General features: G+C 40.7%; 1 protein-coding gene across 1 annotated transcript in view; it reads right to left on the reverse strand.

Annotated features, from left to right (window-relative positions):
- Positions 1 to 26717, reverse strand: part of SLC30A5 (solute carrier family 30 member 5) — a 1152350-nt gene that overhangs the window by 136932 nt on the left and 988701 nt on the right. The window contains exon 13 of the mRNA XM_044063733.1: positions 13878 to 14109. Within this exon, the coding sequence (XP_043919668.1) occupies positions 13878 to 14109 (232 nt within the window). The remainder of the gene's footprint in view (positions 1 to 13877; positions 14110 to 26717) is intronic.

Here is a 26717-nt window from a genome sequence, read left to right on the forward strand (position 1 = left end):
AATTTCAAGGAGGCCCATGCCTTCTTCAGAATGGGGAATATATAATCTTGGTATGCACTAATTTTTATAAATCATTTGATAACCATGAAGCATCCTTCTTGTTTTCTTGTCTAATCTATCCAACACATTCTGGGGTCAATCACTCCAAAACTGTAAGTTAGGACAGGAAAAGCAAATTGGTTTATACCTTGAATTTTGTTCCTAGATGTCAACGTTGTTTTCAGGATTAATTTAAGTCTTCTAAAATATTCATTACAAGTTATTTGCATTTGTTCATGTTTTACTGTTGAACCTTTATCAATTCCCAAATGTTTATAAACTCCCTCTTGCTCAAGTTCTTTTATATCACATTCTTGTCCCAAACGGATGTTTTCTTGGTGCAGCAGCTTTCCTGCTTTAAAGGTTGCTTTTCACATTTATCAAGACCAAATGACATTTTTATATCATCTGAAAAAGTTTTGACTACTTGCAGTTGTGCTTTCAGTTGCTCATATGATGAGCTATACAGTTTTAAATCGACAAAGAGAAGATGAGAACACTTCACACACTGTTGCTTTCTGGGAGCCAAATTATAATTATAGTTATGACCTAATCTGTTAAGAAGACAGCTTAATGGGTTATGGGTAAGGCAAAAGAGCAAAGGTGACAGAGTCACTCTCTAATATCCCCCTTTGGATTTTTATCCCTGGAAGAATAATTTGTCCTTTAAAATGGCTTAACCGCAAAGTGGTTTGTCACTGTTTCATGGTCCCTGTAATGCAGTTTATTAGAATAAGGTGCATCTTTTAAGCAATGTTTTTTATCCATGAATGTGGGATAGTGTTGAATGCTTTTTGTAGTCAATCCACGTCATAGTTAGATTCTTCCCCTTTTTACTGTTCTCCACTATGACTTTATTTAACAAATGATCCTATAGTACAATGATTCCATATGACTTTCTTTTATTGCCCTTTTGTTCTACTGTCGTAATTGAGTTTTCTTCTAAATGAATATAAACTCTGTTGGCATCAATTCCAGTGCATAGTTTATACATCTTCGGCAGGCAAGTTATTGGTCTGTAATTTTTAGGGTAGCTTGCAGGTTCGCTTTATTTTTCCTGTTGTTAGCCAGGTTAGTGTCTGTTCAAGGTGCACATATTAAAATAGTTCTTAGTCATGGCTAAATCTTCGTGCAAAGATGTTAATAATTTTAACCATAAGTTAGGTACTGCACGTGGGCCTGTTTTTTTTTTACTTTGTTTCAATATCTCTGGCTATTATTTCATTCCCATTTCATATCCTGTATCTTTGAACTTCTTATGCTTTCTTTTACTACTTCTATCCATTTAGCATTATTTTATTTTATTTTTATTTTATTTACATTTGTTGACCGGGAGTGTCTTTGTTATGTTCATAGGTAGGTACTAGGCTATCGGCCCAAGGGCCTAAGTAAGTATAGCCAACAAAGTTCCCTGGTTTACGCCAAACCAAGAAAGTTAATTTCCTGTGCCCCTGTCAAGCAGAGCCACAGAACTGATCCCCGGGGTGTATTTCCCATCCACTTATCAAGATTTTTCTTGAAGAGTGTTAATGAGGAACTTTGCTTGACATAGATGGATAGCTTGTTCCAGAGTATGGGAAGTCTCTGGATTAGGAATCTATCCCTCCAGCAAGTCCTGTTTATTGTGGTGACAAGGTTTAGTTCCCTAGACCATGTAGCTTGGAGGGATTGGGATTTCTTTAGATGTAGCATGTCCAACACCTCTGGGTTTGACATAGCTTTACATGTTAGGCAGAAATCACCTCGGAATAGGCAATATGCTACAGAGTAAAGCTAGAGTTTTTTGAGACAATCAGCGTAGGGCATCTGTTTGAGGCCAGTATTTCTCTTTGTGAGGTACTTCTGTGGCCTTTCCAGCCTGCTGCCCTTGTGGTAGTTCATGGGTACAGAGTTTTTACCAAAGAGGATAACAATGCACTTTTTGGCAAGGAGCTTGAGGCCATGGCTCTGACACCAGGCATCTGTCTCAGTGAGGCCTTTCTGTAGGATGTCCACATCATTTGGGGACTCGACTATAGCCCCTAGTTTGCAGTCATCTGCGAACTTCATTAGCCAGAGGCCTTCTGTGTTAGCCTGTACTTCACAGACGTAGATACCAAACAGGAGAGGTCCCAGGACTGAACCCTGTGGTACTCCACTTGCCACTGGTTTGAAGTCAGATTTGGAGTCTGCAACTTTTACAGTGTGGGTTCTGTCAGTGAGCCAGTTGGCAACCCATCTTATGGCATAGGGATTTATACCTAGTTTAGTGAGTTTAGCTATAATTCCAGAATGGGGGATGGTGTCAAAAGACTTGGCGAGGTCAAGATAGGCTGTGTGAACCACCTTACCCTCGTCTACGGCTTTGGTGACTGCCTCAAAGAAGTCGACCAGTTTCAGGAGGCAAGATCTGCCTTTCACAAACCCAAACTGGGTGGGGTCCAGAGTTTGGACATTACCAATGTCTTTGTATATGATTTCCATGATGATATGTTTCATGGCCTTGCAGACCAGGCTCGTCAGGCTAATACGGTGATAGTTCCCAGAATCTGCATAAATACTTGTCCAAAATGTATCTATTTCTTCTCTTTTGGTGGTCTTTCAATCCCTTTTACCTTGTTTCCCAATTCTCTATAAAACTTTTTTGGGTCGTCAATAAATTGCTTATTTCGTACTTTTCCTTTATATTTATCTGTCTTCTAAGTTTTTCTGCCTGTGCTGATAGTTTTAGTTTATTATTTGCAACAGTGCATGACAAATCTTAATCCATTATAATACTGCTCATTGCTTTTATCACATCTTTGAGTATTTTTGTTGATCTGTTCCCTCTTCTACACTCTTCTAACAGCGACACTTCTTGTCTTAATTGCTTTATAGTTTTCTCTGTTCAATACTTATGATATTATTCAATTTCTCCCCTTCCTTTCCCTTACTACCCTGTTTTATTGTGGTAGAATTTTATATGTTATTAATTTAACTGCACAGTAATATATCCTGTTTACTTCTGTTATATCGCAATGAATCTCTATGGACAGTCCTAATTACTGTGCTCATTTGTTTTATCAAACTTCTGACTTTTGGGGTTTTACGGACCTTCTGCAGTCTATTTCTTTCATTGATCTTAATATGTCTATCTCTATTAAATCAAGCAACTGAGGGCACATTTAGCTCAGTATAGGTGGCTCAATTTACAATGAGCTCTGCACACAATTGTGTAATGCCGTTGACGTTGCGGACATAGCTAAAGAATGCTTTGTGGACTGGGAGGCCAAACTTGCCTCAAATTTGGCTTTGGTAGATTTGTCCTCAGAGTTGTTTGTTTAGTTTAATCTAGTTTGATGAGAGTGCTTTTTATCCTGCTGGCTGTTGCACCTCCTAATTTTTGCTACAATTTTCTTCCCTCTGTTATACAGCCTATTGATTTTTGTGATTCCACCTGGGTGGCTTGTTATTTTGAATTAGTTCTGTACTTGTTCCTGATGGCTACAGCTGCCTCTATGCAGCTGTTAACATGCTTGTACAGGGTTTTTGTGAACAGTTTTGCATGGGCAGCAGTCAGTGTTCTCAGGGTTTACGGGGCTTGAAATTTTGCCAGGTTATCACTTAATAGCAGGAGGTTAGCCTTAAAGTAGTTCCTGAATATACCAGGTTTAGCTGGGGTCCAATGTTTTACTTTTATTTCACAGAAGACCATTTTGTGGTCTGACCTTATCAGGGAAGATATTACAACAGGGGGTGTGTGCAGCACTCTTCCATATTAGTGAGGACCAGATCCAGTATGGTTGCACCACTGGTTGGTGTACTGACTATCTGGTCTAGGGAGTTTGTATTTACAAAATCCAGGAATCTCTGTGGCTCTACGTTTGGTGTCATACAGGATTTCCAGTTAACAGTGTGGTAATTAAAGTCACCCATGAATATGGTATTGCGTTTGATGGTTAGTGCTTCTAACAAGTTTAAATACATGGTATGGGTTTCCTGGGTCATACAGGGGGACCTATAGCTTGCAAGGAAGTAGTATTTGATTTTGCCTATGGTGAGTTGAACATGGAGCAGTTCAAGTGCAGTGTCCTATCTGACCAGCCCTGAAGTATATTTATTTTTGATATAAATAAATAGAGACACCTCCATCTTTATTTCCTGCCTGTGAAGTAGCTGTTCTAAATGTGTGGAAGGCATTATAACTTTGCACTGTTGGTGTGCTCTCTGCAGCTTTAACCCATGTCTCAGTGATTGTGCAGATGTCAGCATTCTCTAGGGTGAAGAGAGCTTTTAAGGAGTGGAGTTTTTTTAGACTCCTATCATTGAGCAGTAATATCTTTAGATTTTCTTGGTTTTGATTTACTATGTTGAAAGTATTTTCAGTTTGGCATTGCCTAAAAAAGGCACTATGGGGGAAGACAATGTTTTAGCTAATATTCGAAAGCCTAGAGGGGAGAGGTGCAGACCATCCCTGGCAAAACAGCGTTGTCTGTTGACCATCTTCTTCCATGCTTACAAATATTGCACCCCATGAGAATGACACCAGAAACTAAGCCAATTATTTAAGTCAATCATCTTTTGTTCATATTGTGACATCATCCCTGGAGAAGGTAAAATGCTGCTCAATGCTAGGCTCATACCAGCCTGAGACGCATATTCCAACAGCTCGATGATGTCTCTCTTCATATAGACTAGGGAGGTATATCTTAGGTCATTTACTCCCACATGGACTACAACGGAGTCATATTAGTACTTGTGGTCCAATACCCAGAGTGCGTGAGTAATGTGGAGGATCCTAGCCCCTGACAAGCAACTGACCGTGAGTTTCTGCGTACTCAACCTGGCGAGAGGGAAATCAGTGTGTCTCATGATGGAGTCTCCAATCACTAGAATGTTGGACTGTGTGGTGGCTTGCCTTTAAGGCTTTCGAGGTAGCGGCTCCATGAGATGTACCTTTATGTGTTGATGTGGAAGTTGTTTTGAAAGAGTGCATTTGGGGCTGCTGAGGGTATTTGTTATATGTACATCTTCTAGGAGGTCTTTGTGGTTTAGGAAGATTACGTTTAAGTGCCTCAGCATATGTGGGTCAATATGTCTGCTTTGAATTGTATGCAGTGGTTGCAGTGTGTGTACTACTGATAACCTTATTGACATTAAGAGTACTTTTACGTGAGAACTTTGCATCCAGTGACACTGTGTAAAAACATCTCTCCCATACCATATCAGTTCGTTTGAGAATTAACTGGTTGTCAGTAAACATGAGGCAATTTCTACACTGCCTCAGGATACCCATATCCACCAAGCTGGTAACAGGGACAGTGGGAAAGTTCATATCCATGGCAGCAGACCCTTTTTTATTGATTAGACAGCTGGAGTGAGAATATCAATCAGCTGCAGGAGTATCCAGTTTGCAGATATGGGAACAGTGCTTGTCACTGCAAACTAGTTGTTCTGTGTGCAACTAGGTACTGGAGAACTCATACAGCTATATGAATTTATTCCACAACTCACTGTTGCGCATCACAACTGTACCCTACTCTATTCATCTCATCTACTTTATCTTCCTATGCCTTCTCCCCTCATTCCTCTCTTTGGGCTAGTCTAACTTTTTACATTATCCTCCTGTGTCTTAAATGTTGAACAAGACTTTACAGTAAGAAATGTTCTTATATAAAACCTGACAATGTATACATACTGATTATACTGCACAGGATGCACCTCCCTGAATTAAAAAAAAAAGTATTTACATACCTGGTGTCAAGGATGTCTTGCCTATGTCTTAAGTGATAATTTAACAAAGGTGTTTAAAAAAAGGATATCCGAAAAAAGGAACTGTTGCTTCTGAATGAAATCAACTGTAAATTATGAAACTATGCAAATGATGGAGCTTTTCTCCCTGGACCTCTGCTAAAAAAGGGCACTGCTCAGTTTGAGTTTCCCAGTAAACAAATGCCAAGAAATAAATAAATGAATGAATGAATAAATACATTTTCCTGGAAGACAGAATGCCTGAACACTGATGTGATTGATAGTCTATCCACAAATATCTACTGCTTATATAAAAGAGAGGCTCTGACACCTTGCTTAAGTACCACATTAATGCAGCACTGTCTGTACAGAGCTGTAGGGTTCATGTCTACTACCTCCTTGACACAGTCAAGCCTGCATTACAATAACTTTGTAATAGCATCTTTTAAATGGTATCTTAAGTACACATTCTTGTAACACATGTACTCCAGCTTGTCATATTATGAGGAAAGTAGCTACTGGAAAACAATGCAACATCTGTTATACTCTTTCTCCAGGACTGTGTGATCTAATACGACCACCAAAGTATTACGATTTAAACACTACAATCCCACTCCAGCATGCAGGAATCGTCATCAAACAAGCAACTGTTTTTAAAGGGCAAGTGATCGCGTGACTATAACCTGCAAGCTTATTTTTAGTGCTGCTTTCATTTCCTTGAAAATTACACGGATAAATCATTCCAATGATGACCAAGTGCCATGCACTGCAGATGAGCTCCCAAACATGACGTGAGGAATCTGCTCTCAGTGAATTCAGGAAAGGAAAAACAGAATTTCCTTGCACAGGGTATCTGTCTGCATGGACTCCTTTAATACTGAAAGTCATAAAGGAATCATTCTCTGCAAAAATAAGTTTCTTATCTCCAAAAAAATTGTTTAGCAACAGCAGAGATTTCCTCATGTGCAATAGCCCCAGGTGCAATCAGAATGCAGGATGATACAAACCTCACAGTCCTGAGAAATGCCTTGCTGTTCTGTTGCCAAACCAGATACCTATTGTGTAAGGAGTAATAATTTGAACCTTGAAGCCCAATGCTGCTCTTAAAAACTGGATGCCTCTACAAGGATGCTCTGCCTCTGAAGGACTGTGATTTCTAGATGAATAAAGCATTTGGCTATGGAACACAAATGTAGAGGGAACTAACTAAATTTGGGAGACTGTTAATACAAAGCAGTCTATGTGGTTCAGTCTTTAGGTGTATAAAGATTACAGTTAACTAATTTGTGTTTGAGGCACCGAATATATCAAATTAATAAGATGAACACTGGAAATGAAACATTTCACCCTGAAAGCTTAACACATCCTGTAACACAACCAGAGGAGTAAGAATTCTGCCATGTCCACAGCAGCTAAAGCTACTTGGAGAGCTGCCAACTCTGTGACCACTATTAACAAATTCTGAGATGGCAAGTCCAGAAATGGTCTCCACTTATTAATCTTCTTTGGGAGTACAATGAGAATGTGTCAAACTGGAAAATTAGTCTTGGTGAGTGTAAAATGTTTGAACACTGTTCACCAAAAATAACGTCGCCTACAGTGGAGGTTGCCTTTTTCTTCAGTACTGTGTCACCTTGGAGTTGGTATATATAAGTCTGGGGGTGCAGGGGGCTAGTCTTTCTGCAAAAAAAAAAAAAAAAGTTTTCCTATGTTCATTGAAGGTAGTCTTGGCAAAAAGTTTTTGAAGTTTTTACTGTCTCCAACATTACCTTTGGCGAGTCGACATGATTCCAATATAAGATACATGGAAAGGACTCGTATACTTCTGATAACAACTCAGCTAGCTTCTAGTGTACGTCCAAATGTTAATAACGTATGCATACATTTTTTTAAATGTGGATCAAAACTTGAAAAATGTTTTCCCCAAAGTACACCCTTTTGAAATCAGCTGCAAAACTCACTTGTCTACAATTTTTTTTTTCAACATCGAAAAAAGTGTTATGCCTAATAGCTAAAGGGGAAAGTATAGCAGGGAGTTTCTGTAAACATCACTGCTGCTGCTAATGGAATCTTCTTTGGGGTTTCGTAGGGCTGTTTTGTTTTTGCAGCTGCTGGCTAGGTTACAGCCTCTTTAAAAAGGTGTTTCAGGATTGGAAAAAGTCATAGAATTTTAAATTGCAGTTCATGAAACTCCTCATAACAGCTAATTTTGTTTTTCCTTTCTTATTTTAATTTTGTTAAGCAGACAAGTGGACTGGTCCACTAACCCTTTTCAGCTGGAAGACAAGCCACAATAACAAGCACAAATGTTACACATGCGTGCATACACACACACACACACACACACACACACACACACACAATTTAATGCACTCAATCAACTGCCATGTTTTTTAAAGGTGCTTGGAACATGTAAGGTCCACACAGACATTAACCAGCAGTCAGGACTGAACCCCAAACTATGGCACTGTGAAGCAGAAATCTTACCACAAAGCTGTTGTGCTAATACTTCTTATTTTTGTCGAGATCTGTCAGCAGATCATCTATGTGCTGCCTAAACACAGCATCTGAGGAAACAACAACATACAGAAGCTTAGGCTAAACACCAATAGGCTGTGTCTGGGACCTAAACCAAAACTGCATGTCTATAATGAAGCTTCAAAAGCTGCTGCCCTCAATGGAAGCATTCAGTGAGTTGTAGGCACGTTTAATCCCATACTGGCTTACCTTCTCTACTGTCCAGAAGCCTATTTAGCTTGAGCTTAAGAGTTAACTTCAGGTAAAGTCTACCCAATTTCCTGTACTTTTATGTAAGGTGAAGATTTATAAGTATGTATTATCTTTTTACTTTTGTTTACAAGGAATGCCCAACTAGGCGCACTGCCCATTTTCAAAGAAAGCCCAGGGAGGAAAAACTCCAAGAAACAGTAGATGTACAATATTACAAAGTTTAAACAAGCTATAAAGAAAGATATACAAAAATAATGGCATTCATTAAAATAGGATTAACGGAAAACATCACGCATTAGTAAGTTCTAAGAAGTGACAGTGGTGCACGTTCCAGAATATCAATGTAACAGGAAATAAGTAGTACACAGCATCAAACATTTGGGAGCTAAACTAATGTGACAATTACATATATTCACACTGATATGCTTAAAAAGAGAACAATAAAACAAACATTTTTCATGATCTGGGAAGAGTGCAATAACAAATTTCATTAAAACATAAATATGCTGGTTGGGAAGAAATGGTTTACTAGGTAAAAAAATGGAAATCTACAGTATTTGGACAGGTTTACCCTGGAAACGGAGATTTAAAATTAAATCATGTGCATCTTCTAATTTATGGATCGAAGTATAAATGTATGTTCCAAATCTATTCAACATCCTTGAGTCATTGTCTGGGAGAGTAGCAATAACCTCCATTTTCCTTTGTAACAGCTTGGAGTTCAAATTAATGGTGACTGAGAAAACGGATCCAACTTTTCTTTAAGAGCCCTTTGAAAGATGTTACTGGTGGTACCTGTCAAATTCCAGAAACATTAATACAGAGTGTGGAATGAGAGCTGCTTATCCTGCCTCATTAGTTGACAGTGTCTCTGTTTAGGAAAGGAAGTTTTTTTTTTAAATGCCCAATAAAAAATGACCTTATCAGGTCATCTCCCCAAACATTACATCCTTGTGTGAGGTACCTGACAGAGAATATACATGATCACATTTTGTGTGTAATTTTAATGGTGACTGCATCTGTTGCACATAGGTGTTTCTCTTCTTCCTTCAAGGGTAAAGGAAAGGGTGCTCTGCTCTATTTCCTTCATTCTTCAGGAGATAGGATTGATGCTAGCCCTAGGGTAGACAGACAGAACAGCCTGCAAAGACTTTTTTCCCAAATTAGTTTGGAATACATAGATCTGTCATTTATACAAAAGCTACTGTTAAGTTGGTGACAGGCAAGCATCTTGCTCTGTATACTATCCTATAAAGGACAGGAAAACAGTCTAGAAGACAAAGTTTCAAACCCTGCATTACCTTCCAGGACTTAAGTTTTTAAGTCATCCATGACTAAATGTAGAATTTTTCATTCTTCATGTTTCTGGACTCATTCTAGCAGGTCCCAACATTTAAAATGCCTGTCCATAGACTGGGTAAATAATACATGTTCTAACTCACTTGCCCAAAGGTTCCTGAACTTCGATAACTTCAATCGCCTGGACCAGCTGGTTGACACACCCACAAAGGGCTCAAACATCCTGGATCTGGTGCTCAACAACATGGGGGACAGCTGTACCACCCCCTAGTATGTGGGCATCTCTGGTGAGATCTGACCACAAGTCAGTCTTGCTAGAAGTAACTACTGTATAACACAAGACTAGACTAAAAATCTTCTCCAAGGCCAATTACAACCTCTTACGTGACAGCATAAATAGCTTCATAGCCCCTCCCCCACTGATGGAACAGACACACCTATGTTGAGTTATACACCAATGCTTTATACAAGCACCTGTACAACTGTATTGACTCTGCTGTACCTGATAGAATCAAAGTTACATCTTAAAGGAAAAACAAACCTGCCAGGTGGACAACTGCCATTAAAAGGCTATGCAATAGGAGAAAGAAATTGCTGTCTAAGAGTAGGAAGAAACGGTCTCAAAACTGGAAACTCCCTCAACTTAAACAAGCAAATAAGACTCCTAGTGAGGTCTTCCAAAGCTAAATACAAATCCAAATTAGCTTCCCTGATTACGGATAACAAGGCGTTCTTTAGTTACATCCATAACCTCAAAGGTAAGGCCCAGAATTGTGCTGAACTCTTAGTAGTTAATGGTACTACATATATAGAACCTGTGGATATAGCAAACCTGCTGGCTGACAGGTTCAGTGAAAACTTCACTCCCCTGTCCCTGCCACATATACCCCAAAGCATCACTAACATCTGTCCCCCCACCTCGCATCTACAAGGAGCAGGTCTTAAATGTCCTCTCCAAGGCCAAAAACACAGCCACTATGGGACCAGACAACATCCTGGGCTGTGTTATACAAGCGTTAAAACAGGAATTAGCATCACCATTGAGCACCCTTTTCAATCACAGCCTAAGCACTGGCTTCATCCCTTCAGAATGGAAAACAGCTACCATCATCCCTTTATACAAAGGGGGGTTTTCCACAGACCACAGGAACTACAGACCCATTAGCCTGACCAGCCTTATCTGCAAGGCCATGGAATGAATCATCATGGACCTTATTAACAAAGGTATAGGAAATGCTTGACCCCACCCAGTTTGGCTTTGTCAAGGGGAGATCTTGCCTGTTAAACTTGGTGGAATTTTTTGAGACAATCGCCAAAGACCTAGACAAGGGTGCATCTGTGCATACAGCATATCTAGACTTATCCAAAGCCTTTAACACAATCCCCACTCAGGCATCATTGATAAACTCGCCCAGCTGTGTATCAACCCATATACTGTCAGGTGGGTTGTAAACTGGCTCACTGATAGAACTCATATGGGCAAAATAGGGGACTACACCTCCTCCAGCAGACCCATAACCAGTAGTGTTCCACAGGGATCAGTTCTGGTACCCCTACTACTCAGAATCTACTTCTCTGAAGTACTGGCTAAAACGTAAGTACTGTGGCTGACAAAGTTTGCTGATGACTGCAAAATGGGAGCGATCGCTGAATCCCCTAGCAATGTCAGCATCCTGCAAGAAGGTCTTACGCAGACTAATGACTGGTGCCAAAGTCATGGTCTTAAACTTGATGCAAAAAAAAATGCATTATCATCCCCTTCGGCAAGGGTGATGTTCCTGCAAACTACCACTTCAATAGCAATACCCTAAGCACACAGTTAGTGGTGAGAGATCTGGGCACAGAGGTTGACAGCAACCTTAACTTTGATCACCATGTCTCCACAGTGGTAAGAAGGGCATTTTATATTGCTCGTCTCATAACTAAGGACATTGCCTCCAGAAAAAAAGAGGTTATAACCCCACTGTACTCTTCCCTCATCAGACCAATAACAGAGTACAATGCTCCCTTTGGTATGTTCCTTTCCAAATACCTGCAACAATCAGTGGGACCACAAAGGTTCCTTGCAAAGAACATTCAGGGTCTTCAAGATCTGTCTTATGCGGACAGACTGTAATCATTGTCACTTTACTCTGTAACGTACAAACTGCTCTCAGAGGCAACCTGTGCCTTGCATACAGAGTAATCTCTGATCCGGCTTTAATTGAAATGCTGCACATTTGTAAGTCAAATGGCACAAGGGTCACTCACTCAAAGGACCTTAACTTGGTATGCGACGTCAAAAGAACTTTCTGGAGAGACAGATTGTCTCACAGAGGTTGCCCCACCTTTGGAACAAGCTTCCAATTCTTGTGAAACAAAGCCCCTCATTTGTCCATATTTAAGCGTAATTTGGATGACTAGATGGGTAACTGTAAATTTGCCGCAGGGGTTCCACCTATATCTCTCTCGGACAGGGGCAATAGGTGATGATTTTAGTGTCTATTTGAACCAGACACCCTTGGGAACAACTTGGCTAGGCTTGCAAGGGCCCTGGAGCTGTTAGCCTAGGAACCTCCTATGACATTATGATAAATGGTTACCTACTGATGCTTTTCATGGACAGCTTAAACTAGTCAACATCAATAATGGCTTCAGCATGAGAGCAATGGAAGGGACTGCTGATTGCCAAGAAAAAAGGCTGTATTACAAAGTTATTCAGGCAAAGGGAAGCTTGTATGTTGTTTATTGATAAAGAGGTTCCACATTTTTTTTTGGGGGTGGCACTACAATGAAGTAATCTTTTTTTTTTTTTTTGTTCAAATTCTGTTTATTGTTCTTCACTGTCTAAAGACAAAAATAGCCCTACCAAAGAATAAGACCACAGTCCCAACAGGAATAAGAGGGCAGCTTTCTGTATCAAATTATACATAGCTGCCACAGACATACAGATTAACAATGTGTGTATATAGTCTAATGGCTTTCACCTGATTTTTACTTGTATCCACAACAGATATCTTTACTGTCATGACAACTTCCATTGCTAACATGATAAACAAGTGCAGTCATAAAAATGAAACTAAAAAACATACGTGCTTAAATAAATTTGTTGGTAGAAAATTATTATACACTGCACACATTAAACATGACTACATAACAGTTAGAACTTAAATTAAATTCTATAGATAAAATCACAAAGATCTGTAACATAGGGGTTTACTTGAATAATTTCTTTTACTCCTGATAGCCACAAATTAAAGAAATGAGATATGTGTAAGTGGTTCTGTGAAATAATTAGATTTAATTATTTTTTTCTGTTTTTGACCCAGTCTCCTTACTGACCATCAAGCCTTTCCCAACTGTCTGCCTAACAAATAATAAACTCTTTTGTCTCCCAGGAAATAACAGCCTCTGGCCCATTCATTCCCTGGGGTGACAGCTAGGTGAACTAGTAGCAGAAGCCATCAGCTATAAGGGAGGGGGCGGATTTTGAAACAAGCCTTAAGATTTTAGTTCATTCTGTATAACAAAACTGGTAGCCCTATCCTCTTTGCAGACAGCATCTCCTCATGTAATCCAGGTCTTCAGTGGGAATTCAAACATGGACAGTGTGCCTTCAGTGGGAATTCAAACATGGACAGTGTGCCTGAACATATGCTCATCACTCCTCTCCCTGAAAATAAGTGAGAAGGCTAAGCCTCATACTCCTTTCACTTTTCCCTTAAGCCACCTTCAACATGCACCCAAACTGGCAATCAAAGTCTAGTTGCCTATGTTACAGTCAGGGCTTTATTTCTCTACACCAATAAAGCTAGAAACATTGTGTGTTTGTTTTTGACTGGATCCACTCAGGTGGCTCAATAGAGATGCTCCTTTTTCAAAGGACACTTAAAAATACAATGACCCTAAATAACTTGTTCAAAGTCACATAGTATGCAAATGGGAAATTATGACATCAAACCTAGGTCTCCAGTGTTACAACCCATCATTTCAACCAGTATACTATACTGCCTGTTAATCCTGTAAATCTCCTTAACTTGGATGAATGGATATAATACACTTCAAGAGGTAACATAACTATAACATTTTCAAAACTCATTTTAAAGAAAGCTAATCCTTACCTCTCATGTTAGCATTCATTCCTCCACCTGAGGAACTGTGGGAATGATTATGCCCGTGGCTGTGACCATGACCATGCTCACTGTGTGAGTGTCCATGCCCATGTCCATGTCCATGGTGTACATGGTTGTGCTCGTGGGACTGACATCCTCCTCGAGAGTTTCCATGCGAATGGGCATGGCTAAAAGCACAGACACCAATCAAGTTTACTAGAAGCCCACCGACAGAGACTGGCTACATAAAGAGAACAGATGGATATATAAGTTTGCAGCAGCAATAAGCCAAGCACTGAATGTTTTTAGAAACAGCTCAAATATTCTATTCAATGATGAATCTACTTTCAGGCTACAGAAAAATAAATGACTTTATATTTAATGCACTGGTATAATGATCCCTTACTATTGTGATTTAAGCAGCAATGAATAATAGCAATTTTAAATGTCATACAGTAACATGATGAATGCACCAATAAATCATACAGACTGCTGTCTGTAAAATCAAAATATTACATTTTATAGAACAGAAAATGCTTATTTCTTTAATCTAAATAAATGCCAGCAGTCAGGTATTCCATTCCAGCTTAAAACACATGGGTTTGTAGGTACTTAGTACTTTAGCGATACATGAGGATCTTAGGAAGCCTTGTCTTACAATCCCACAGCAGTTTTCAGTTCTTATATTCTGCATACAAATAACCTAATGATGGGATGAACAAGGAAATACTGTGATATTTACACATTTCTCCTCTCAAATGAAGGGCAGGAGGTTGTAAACCTGTGGTGAATTTGCAGTTGCCAATCCATTCATCCAAATTACGTTTGAATAGAGTAAGAGAAGCACTTGCTTTACGTGGAATGGAAGGTGATTTCATAGAAGAGACATTCTGTGTGATACAAACCTACACCTTCAACATGTTAGATTTATTTTGCAAACCAGATAGAGATTTCTTGACCAGGTGCTTATGATATAATTGGGCTTGCGAATGTATACCAAGTCTGACAGAACAGAGACCGATAAAACTATACGCAAGGCAGAGGTCACCTCAAAGTTGACATATGATATTGAGTAGGAGGACAGCGGTTTGAGAGGGTTTGTACAGTTTTGGGCACTGATATTCTTTTAGTGTGAAAACTTGGTGGCTCCAGTTGTGGCAAGTGTTTGGGCAGGTACAAACTGAAAGGGGCATTATACTCAATGAGCAGCATGATGAGTACAGAGTACAGTTGAACAATTACATCTCTGGATCTAGATGCAATACCTTTAGATACAAGCTGTGCAACAGAAAAGGACATCCTTACAACAGTTGATACAGGGCAAGTGATCAAAGGACAGTTAATTGTCAACATAGGTTTCCACATCACTAAATATGGGATCAGTTTTCAGGGGTGTGCAGTCAATGTGATAGTTACATGACGCATCATATTTGCCAAAAAACCTATTACACACTTCTTGGCATTTTGTTTTAGTCATGGTTTTAAAACAAGCTACTGATTGGGACAGGCCTTCTGGAATATTTTGTGTCCTCTGGGGGGTTTATGATCATACCAAGTTTGTGGTCATCTCTAAACTTGTTCAGTCACAAACCCTTAACATTAGCTTTGACTTCTGAGACGTAAAAGCCAAAGTGGAGTGGATGAAGGACTGAACACTAGGGTCTACTGCTAGTGACAAGTCTTTTGGAGGAGGTTGAGCTGCCCACCCTAACTTTCTGGGTTCTATCTGTGAGCCAATTTGCTATCCAACAAGTTAAATGAGGACTGACATTTAGTTAGGAGAGTTTATCAATGATACTGGAATGTGAGATGGTGTTGAATGCCTTTGCAAAGTCTAGATATGTGGTGTGCACTACTTTGCCCTTGTCCATTGCTTCAGTAACTTTTTAGAAGTAGAAGATCAGGTTAAGTAGGCAGGGCCTGCCCTTGTTGATTTTGGAACGAGTTGGGTCAAGAGTCTGTAGGATGCCAATATCCTTACGCATTAATTCCATAATGATCCTTTCCATAGCCTTACAGATGCGACTGGTCAGGCTTATGGGTCTTTAATTACCTGGATCTACTGAAGTTCCACTTTTGTGCAAGGGAATGACTACTGTTGTCCTCCACTCATCTGCCACAAAGCCTGTTCTCAGGCTGATATTATACAACTTCTATAGGGTTTCAACAAGTCATGTTTCGAGCTGACTAGTAAGTAGTCTTTTATGTTATCTGGCCCCTTAGACATAATGTTCTTGGCCTTAGGCAGCACATTAAGAACTTGTTCTTGGTAGATCTGAGGGGGTGTAGGTATGGTTGTGTGATCTGAGAATATTGGAGAGGTGAAGGAGTGCAATTTGAGATAAATCTGTCTGCTATAAGAATGGCTATGTCCTCTGGGTGTACGCATGTGACATCTTTTATTATTAACTCTACACAGCGCTGGGCATTTTTTCTGACATTTTTGACACAAGTAAAGCAAGTTTTGTGGTTATGCTTTACCTGGATGGCCATTTTTACCTCATATTTGGCTTTGGTTAATTTCATCAATGTCCAGAGTTTCTTGTTTAGTTTAGCAAGAGCGTTTTTGGCATCTTGACAGATGTATTTTTGCATGCAATTAGCTTTTTTCTTTTATAGGTTTATAAGTTCATAGGTGTATACTAGGCTAATGACCATTATAAGCCTAGCCAAGCATGTCAATTGTATCTCACAGGTTTATGTGCCTTTTACATGTAAACTAGGGCAAGATTTACAGGCTGCCTCTATCTAGGAGTTGTAGGTGCTAAACCAGGGGTGACTTTCCAAATTCTCATCCACTGGTCCAGGTTTCCCTTAAGTAGGGTAAGGGAAAAGCTCTTCTTCACGTGGATGGGAAGGCTGCCCCAGAGAAGGGGAATTCTCTGAGACAGATACCTGTCCCCCCACCATATCCTGCTTGTTACAAGCAATGTTTAAATCCCTGACTTGAGTAATTCTAATGCTGTACGTTTTGTGGATATGCAAAAGGTCCATCAGAGTGGGATCCAAGGATGTCTTGTGTGCCAGACATAGATCACCACTTGAAAGTTTGTAGGAAACAACAGACATAGGGCTTTGAGGGAATCTGCAAAGGACATGTGGCTTGCGCCCTGTATTCTTTTTATTAGGAACCTCTGAGGACGTTACAGTTGTTGCATGTGCCTGGTCAGGTACATACAGAAAGGAGTGTTGCACTCAATGATCGGCCTGACGAGGGCCAAATACAGTGGAACGATAACTTCCTTGGACCTAGACGCCATGCCCTTTGCTTATAAGTTGAGCAACATAGAATGATTTCCTTACTACCTTTGACACATGCTGGTCGAAAGTCAAGTTACTGTCTACATATGCACCCAAATCCCCGACTACTGGTTCAACTCTTAGGAGTCTGTTAACAATTAGGTAATTTCCTAGCATGTCTGACTTTCCAAAGGGTACTATTAATTTCCTGGCACTGACTTTTAAGGAGTGGCTTTTGCACCAGTTACCTGTTTGTGTTAGTCCTCCCTGTATGATGTTAGTGCAGGTGGGGGTGGGGGGGTGATTCTATGACTGCTCCTAATTTGCAATCATCTGCAAACTTGTTTAGTCGGAGGCCTTTGACACTGGCCTTGACATTTGAGAAGTAGAAGCCAAAAAAGAGCAGACTGAACAGAGACCTGAGGGACTCAACTAGCAACTGGCATTGTTGTGGAGGTGGTCTCCTCCCTCCTAACTTACTAGGTCCTGAGAGCCAGATGGCTATCCAACAAGTAATACAGGGATTTATACCTATATCAGAGAGTTTGTTAACAAGGCCCAAACAGGGTACTGTATCAAATACCTTAGCCAGGCCAACGTCGGCAGTATACACTATTTTACCCTCATCCATTGCCTTGAGGACCTTCTCAAAAAGGTCTAACAGACTAAACAAGCATGATATGCCCTAGATGAAACCAAACAAGGCTGGATCCAGAGTTTGAAGGTTTTATATGCCCTTATTAATCATTTCTGTCATAATTCTTTCCATGGCTTTGCATATGAGACTAGTCAGACTTACGGGTCTGTTATTCCAAAGGTCTGTTGATGGCCTGCCCTTGTGGAGTGAGATGACTAATGCAGTTCTTCATTTGAGTGACACAAGGACTGAGTAGAAGCTATGGATAAACAGCAACTCCAGTGGTCCCAATAGGTTATGTTTCAGATTATTTAGGAGACATCCTTGGATATTACTGGGGCCCACTGATGCACTGTTTTTGGCCTTATTGAGCACATCTAGGAACTGCTCCCTAGTGATAGCTGAAGAGTGGGGGTTTTCCTGATGGCATTTCCTGAGTCAGTGTGTGTGCGTGTGTGTGCGCGATTATTTATTACTTGTCAGTGAACCATTTTCAGTGAAGACCTGAGGAGAAAAGCTCCAGACAGTTAGAAAGTTACATAAAGAAAAACATCTGACAATGAAGTTGCATGTAAATATTATAATGTATTTCACATGAGAACATAAGAAATTTACAAAAGGCTGGAGAATGAAATTGACATAACCATTACAATAATGTGCATATCATGCAGTACAAAAGTTAGAAATTTTTATCAACAAAAAGAGAAAGAGATGCCAATGAGATAAGACACTTGCAAAAGGTGGGTGGTAAAAGTGTAAGAGGTAGTAAGGTGGGATTTTTAAGTGGGATCAGAGCAGTGACAAGTGAAATTAGAACTGAATTTGTCAACTAGGCAGAAACTTTGCATTGTGTAGGGTGTGAAGTTCACTCCTTGAAATATTTTATGCACCTAGTTCACGAATAAAAATCGAACCTTAATAAAATAGTAGGCAGTCCACATTTGAGTTAAAATTGGAATATCCTTTATTGAAACACACAAACAAGCGATCCTAGGTGAGAATAATGAAAAGCATTATAGGTTATTTGAAGCAAGGGAGTGGTTACAAAGGGTGGTTCTGTTAAGAGCAATAAAAGCATTAAACATAAAAGCATTCCGGGTTGGGAGGGTGGCCTAATGGTTAAGGTGTTTGAGTTACAAACACAAGGCGCAGGGTTTGAGTCTCACAAGGGGTAATTGGCTAGGCTTAAAATGGCTTGCAAGGGTAGTTAGCTTAGTACTAACATATGAACCTATGAACCTATAAACTCATTCCTTTAACTAACTTCCCCCTTAACACCATAGTGCAAACAGACTGTGCTACATTAGAACTGAAACTAAAAAGCTAAAAGCAAATTAAAATATATAAGAACGGCTTATTAAGGCTTACCTACTAATCCAAACTAAGAAACCAACTCATTAACAAAATGACTAACAAAAAAATTTACCACTAGACATCTATCAAAATAAATATTAGTGACTTATAAACTGAAACATTTAAGATTGCTTTAGTACCAAATAAATACTTCATCAGGTTTGTGTGCAAAAATGTGTATAAATCTACAAGTGAACACCTAAGTAGGCTGAAAATCATAGCTATAATTGCTAAGGTGGAAATACTGTGAAAAATGTTAAAAATAAGGCATTAAGGCCCTGAGGATCTGTTCAATTGTGGCATCTAACTAAAAAAGCACTTAGTTTAAATGAGTAAAAGTATCAGAAAACAGCACCAATGTCAGTTATTTACACTGTAAAATATTTATAATGTTTGATATTTGTTTATAACAATATAATAATAGAGTGTAATGTCAGCATTAATCAGTCCCATATCAAATGTTTGTCTTTTAAACAGTGGGGCGGTTTTCTGAGTTGTAATATGTTTTTCATGGAGCAATAATAACTATGAGTTATAAAGTTCAATTTTTATTAGTGAACTAGGTGCATAACTTACTTCAAGGAGTGAACCTTACACCCTCCACACTATGAAGTTTCTGCTTTGTTTGTTTTTGACCCAGTATAGGTTGCAAACTGGGTTTTCTGAGACTTTGAGAGATACCGTGGATTTTTATTTCTGAATTCGTCAACTAGCAAATTTGTTATGTCTTCCAGCTGTGCAGTTGGCTCCATTTACAATCAGTTCTGCACATCGCATTGAGCCTTGCAGTTGTCCTTTGTCTGGTGTGTATCTTTACCTCAAATATGGCTTTAGGAGACAATTTGCCCTTTTGGTTGTTTGTTTAGATTGAGAGTGTTTTTATCATGCTGGGCGTAATGTTTCCTAATCTTGGCCATGACCTTTTTTCTTTTGTTGTTTGTACAATCTGTTTATGTTTAGATTCTACCAGAGTTGTAAGTTTGAGTTAGATTTGGGCTTTTTTCCCAGAAGGCACAGCTGTCTCTATGGATTTAGTCACATGATTGGAAAGGGTTTCTGTTAACAATTCTACATAGACAGCTGTGTTCTCAGCCAGGTTTTGTTAGGCTTGAAATCTTGAGGTCATCACTTAGGAGTAGGAAGTTTGCCTTACAATAGTTCCTAAATACTACTGGGTTAGCCAGGGTCACAAAATTGAAATTTATTATGATGGCTTTGTGACCTGGCCTTACTAGGGAGGACACTGTACTTATTCAGCCTGGTATGTTGGACATCTGTAAGTCTCACAATGCAGTCTTCTATGACTAAAATATTGGGTAGTGTATTGGCTTGCCTTATGGACTTGGTTGTTGTGGTTCCAAAGGGTGCGGCTCAGCATATGCTGGTCTATGTGTTGGGTTAGTATTATGAGTGGTAAGTGTAATACTTACAATAGAGAGAGCCTAATTTTTATTTTGAGTCCTTTTGTGTCAGAGTTTTGCCTCCAGTGACACTGTATCATTACATCTCACAAATACATCAGTTTCTAAAAGGATTAGTTGGTCGTCAGTGAGCATGAGACGATTCTTACATTGTCTCACTCATAGGTATTTACTAGATTAACAACCACCAGGGCCTTTATAAGCCTAGCCACACAACTGAACCCAATTGTTTCCCCAGGTACCTTGGGCGTCCGTATGCAGGCTGCCTAGGTCTTGGTGCTGGGTGGCCTGTATGGCTCAAAAATAAAAATGCTTTTTGCTCCATTGCTATATAGTGCGTTGTCACTTCAAAAACGGTTGCATATCTTATTCCACAAACATTCTTTGTCCAAACCAGAAACACGTACATCTATCATTACTTGTCCCAGAAATGTTCATGCATGCACAACCAGTACATCTAACTTGCATGTGAGAGATTTGAACAATAGTTGTGTAAAAAATATGTCCATAACAGTAGATGTCCTTTATCTTCACTGTTACAGTATTCTTTATGATAGGGATTCCCTACGTAGGGCAGCCCAATGTCTAGCAGTATACCAGAGACTTTAGGTTGTAACAGGTATGCTGCATGTCACACACATGTTCCCTGCACAAGGCTGGCACAGGGCATAAAGCTGACAACTGAAGGTACCATCTTTAGACCTGAAAAAGCCCCAGTAGGAATGACAGTCTAAGGAAACTATTAAGTAACAAGTACATCCAGAAGGAAAATAAATCGGGGGGAAGAGGAAGGAAGGGACTGAATACTGCAATGGTGAAGAGAAGGACATCTATTGTTATGGAAAGATTTTACATAACTGCACTATGTCCTTCCATATCGCTGCTGCAGTATTACTTAAAACAGGGACAGTACAAAAGCTCAGGAAGAAGACTGGGAGCAAGAAGGACCAGCAGAGCCCTCTAGGAAGCCACAAAGAATGGTCCTGACAAAACCAGCTCTGGCCCTAGAAATCACATCAAACTTATAGCGTTTGGTGAAACTATGTACAGAAGTCCAGGTAGCTGCCTCAGAAATAGAAATAGTATCTAAACCCTTGAAAACAGCACCAGAAGAGGCTACAGCCCTAGTAGAATGAGCCTTAACAAAAGAAGGAAGGCTCTTCTCATAAAACGAATAACAAAAAGAAATGGCTTTAGATATCTAAGAAGAAATGCTTTGCTTGGAAACAGTCAAATCTAAAGACTTACTATGAAAGGAAACAAAACACCCTGTCCTTATGAAAAGCCAAAAAAGGAAGAACAGTCATAAGGGCTTGCAGCTCAGACACCTACCTGGCAGAGGTACGGGCCAAAAGATAAACAGTCTTCCAACAGCAATGCTGTAAGGAAGCTGAAGCTGCAGATAAACATCCTTGAGATCCAGGGAAAAAAGAAATGCCTGAGGAAGTAGATGAGGAAACAAGGTTTGAAAGGATAGCATCCAAAAGGAAGGAACATTCAAAAAGGTGTTTATCTGAGAGAGATCCAGAATGGGTCGCTGGTTGCCTTCTTTCCTGGGGACCAAGAACTTTCACCCTTTCCCTCTGAGGAGCTGGAACTTCTTAAATTGTTCCCTGAGCCAACAGGCCATGAAGTACCTTTGGAAAAAAGGGTAATTTTCCCTGAGTATTCTGGGAAATGTCCAAGAATGGGGGAAGTGATTTCCAAACCATGTAATACCCTTAGCAAATACTGGAAAGAACCCAGGAGTTTTAGGATCATAGGAGGTTACAAGGCTAATGGCCGGGGGCCCTTACAAGCCTAGCCAAGAGTTTATCCCCAAAAAGAAACCTCAGTCAGCATGTCACCCCTGTCAACAAGGGACACAGGTGGAATCCCTGGGACAAATTTGTGGTTTCTCATCCACTCATCAAGGTTGTGATTCAAGAGGGTCAGTGAGGTACTCTGACACCTATGAGAAGTCTATTCCAGAGATGGGGAAGCCTCTGGGAGACCAACCTGTCTCTCCATCAGGTTTTGTTGATGTCACATATTAGATTCAGGCCTTTCGAGCTGGTAAGGAGTTAGACTTGCGGATATGGAGCATCTCTAGTAGAGCAGGGTCCAAAATTGCCTTGTAGGCGAGACACAGATCACCTCTGAGCAATATGCCTAGTAAAGTGGTAGTGATTTGAGCCTGTCTGCATAGGACAGGTGTTGGAGGCCATGGATTCTCTTTGCAAGGTATTTCTGTGGCTTTTCCAGTTTGTGCAGAAGTTTGGAGAGGTACATACTAAATGGGGCGTTATACTCAATTATTGGTCTAATGAGGGAGGAGCACAGAGAGGTAATAACCTCCTTTTTCTGGATGCAATCCCTTTAACTTAAGAGATGAACCAAGTAAAAGGCTTTTCTGACCACTGCAGCTACAAGACGGTCGAATGTTGTTATCAACCTGAGTACTCGGGTCTCTCACCACAGGTTGTGTGTTTAGGGGGTTGCCGTTGACATGGTAATTAGTAGAGGCTATGTTTCTGCCGAATGGTACGATACATTTTTTTTTGCATTTAGCTTGAGGCCATGACTTTGGCACCAGTCATAAGTTGCTGTGAGACCCTCTTGCAGTAGCTTGAGGCCATGACTTTGGCACCAGTCATAAGTTGCTGTGAGACCCTCTTGCAGTATGTTAACATCATTTGAGGAGTCAATGACAGCATCCAGCTTACAGTTCTCTCCAAATTTGGTCAGCCACAGGCCTTCTGTCTTTGGCTGGACCTCTGAGAAGTAAATGCCAAACAGTAGGGGTCCAAGGACAGATCCCTGGGGAACTCCACTGGTGACAGGTCTGGTATCGGATGTGGAGGTCCCTATTTTGACCTTGAGGGTCCTGTCGGTGAGCCAGCTGGCCACCATCTAATGAGACAGGGATTTACACCAAGTTGTGTTAGCTTTTTGATGATGCCCGATTTGGGATTGTGTCAAAGGCCTTGGCCAAGTCAAGGTAAGCTGTATGTACTGACTTTCCCTCATCCAGGGCCTTGGTGACAGTCTCAAAGAAGTCAACCAGGTTCAACAGGCAAGATCTGCTCTTGACGAATATGAACTGGGTGGGGTCAAGTGCTTGGAGATTGCCTATGTCCTTGTTTATGAGATCCATAATAATATGCTCCATGGCTTTGCAGATCAGACTTGTCAAACTAATGGGGCGATAGTTTCCAGGCTCAGCAGTGGCACCGACTTTGCGCAAGGGGATGACAATGGCAGTTTTCCACTCAGCTGGAATGAAGCCTGTACTTGGGCTTTGGCTGAATAGGGTGCTCAATGGCAAAGCCAGGTCTTACTGGAGATGATGCAGAAAACTAACAGGTCCCATGGAAGCTGGGCCTTTAACACTTGATCTATGGAGATGTGAGATGCAGGACAAATACTGGGGATGTCGAAAGGGCCTTTGGGGGGAGGCAGGGGGTGAAGTTTGCACTGAAGCTATCTCCTAGCAGGTTAGCTAAGTCAACAGGATCAGTGTAAGTGATACTGTTCAGTACCAGACAAATTTGGAACAAACCTGGGCTTTACCATGGAGGTTGCTGATGTAAATGAAGAAGGCTTTGTGGTTTCCCTTTGTTTCGGAGGCTAGTTTCGATTCATAATTGGCTTTGGAGGTTTTCACTAGTGATCTAATTTGCATGTTGAGGCTAAGGAGGGAGTTTTTCCAATTTGGAATTTGTTCCTTTTTACCCTTGGACAACAGTTGCTTTCTTTTGTTGTAAAGCCTGTTGACTGAAGATGTCCACCAAACAGGTTTGCATTTACTTGAGTAGGTTTTAGTTCTGTTGGGTATGGCTGAGTCCATACGGCTGTACAGGTGCTTGTATACTGCACTGGCGTACTGTTCATCATAGTTGTCTGCATTCTCTGAGAGGGGAGGTGGTGTGAAGTTACAGATACCCTCCCTTAAGAGGTTGTAGTCAGCTTTTGAGAAGTTTTTTTCAGCATGATTATGGTTGGGGGGGGGGGTTAGAAACTTTGAACAAGACAGTCCGATGACCTGTTCTCACCAGGGAAGAGCATACCATAAGAGTGGTGCAGCGGTCGCCCATGCTAGTGAGAACCAAGTCCAGAATGTTATCTCTCCTTGTGGGGGATGAGACAAGCTGGTCTAGTGCATTAGAATTGATGAAGTCAAAGAACCGTTGAGTGAGTGCATTAGTGCAGGAATAATTCACCCAGTCTATGGTGGGATAGTTGAAATCACCAAAGATCAGGGTGTTAGGGGGTACCTTGATGGAGTCAAGTAGATCCAAGTAAGAGGTGTGGGTGTCCTGAGTCATGAAGGGGGGGGTCTACAGCTGGCTATAACTTGGATGGGTGTCTTGCCAACTGTCAGTTGCACCTGGAGTAGTTCCAGTGCATCATGTTGGCAGACCAGTCTGGAGGTGTGCCTGTCCTTAATGAAGATAGAAACTCCACCACTCTTAGTCTTCCTGACCTCATTTTGGGGTCGGAATGTGTGGAATGAGGTGTAGCCTGGTAAGGTGGGGTGCTCTCTGTACCCCTAAACAAGGTTTCCGTGACAGCACAGACATCAGCATCTTCCAGTGCAAGGAGAGATTCCAGTGAGTACATTTTCAGGTTAAGGCTCCTAGCATCTAGCAGCATGACCTTTAAAGGACCACTACAGGCAAATGCTGAAAAAACATATATTTTTTTATCTAGTCATAATTTTCTGCACCTCTCAAAGCTGTTTGCCACAAAATAAGTATTCATTCTTAATTTTATTATTATTTTTTATCCCTGTCTGCCCCCACATCCTAATGAGAGTTGTTTTCCCTTGATAGTCTAAATCTGTACCAAAATGCAGTATGACAGTCCTGAATGTGAGGAAAAGTAGCCCTACCCTTTGTTGTTCGATCACATCTTCCTGAAGACACTGGAGAGTATGAATGTCTCTCCAAACACCATCATATTGGGTGACTTCAACTACCCAAACATAGACTGGGAACATTACTCAAGCCCCAACACCCTAGCCCAAAGGTTCCTGGAGTTCATAAACTCAAATGCTATGGAACAACTAGTCACCATTCCCACAAGAGGAGAAAATATACTAGACCTGATCATCACAAACATGGGGACAAAATGCTCCACACCGGAAGTATATCCCTCATTGGTGAGATCAGACCATAAATTAATCTCACTGGAGATCCACATCCCCCCCCCACCGCCAGCAAAAAAGAGCACAGTGAAGAACTTCTCAAAAGCAAACTTCACATTTCTTAAGACTGGAGTGGTATCCTTCAAAGCCCTAGAGCCAGTGGAAACCACAACCCACGCTGCTGAAACCCTTACAAATGCCTTCTACGAGCACCTCCAGGAATGTATGGATCAAGCAATCCCTAATAAAATCAAGATCCTTTCCACCAAAGGCAGGCGCCCGGTCTGGTGGACCCCAGCCATAAACAAACTCTACAACAAGAGGAGAAAGCTACTACATGACAGAGCAAAATCCCTAAAAGGGAAGGCATCTCTGATCAATACTAGCAAAAACTACGATCACTCATAAAATCATCCAAGGCCAACTTTGAGAGAAAAATCGCTAATGACACAAAAGACAATCATAAGGCCTTCTTTAGCTATGTTAGAAACCTGGGTGGAAACTCCCAGATATGCTCAGAATTAGTCCAAAATGATAAAAATCACTGAACCCACAGACATTGCCAACATACTGGCAGACAGGTTCAGTGCAAATTTCTCCCTCCCTCCCCAAAAGGAGAAATATCTATCCCACCAGAGTCTAGCCTCCCAAACATCTCAGATGCCCAGGTGAGAGCTGCTCCCTCTAAAGCAAAAACCACAACACCAATGGGACCGGACGTTGTCCCCAGCTGGGTGCTACGAACTCAATGAGGAACTAAACCCACACATAAGGCTGCTGTTTAATCTTAGCCTTACTACAGGATACACCCAAAAATGGCGACGGCAACTGTGGTCCCACCACAAAGGCTGTGCTTCACGGACCCTGAAATTACCGCCCCATAAGCTTGACAAGCCTTGTCTGCAAAGCTATGGAGAGGATCATAATGGAACTCATAAATAAAGACATTGGGGACCTACAGACACTGGATCCTACCCAATTTGGCTTTGTCAAGGGCAGATCCTGCCTCTTGAACTTGGTCAACTTTTGAAACAGTCACTAAGGCCATTGATGAGGGTAAGGCAGTTCAC

This window comes from Protopterus annectens, chromosome 2.part2 (assembly GCF_019279795.1).
Source record: "Protopterus annectens isolate FY-2018-M chromosome 2.part2, PAN1.0, whole genome shotgun sequence".
Taxonomy (NCBI): domain Eukaryota; kingdom Metazoa; phylum Chordata; order Ceratodontiformes; family Protopteridae; genus Protopterus; species Protopterus annectens.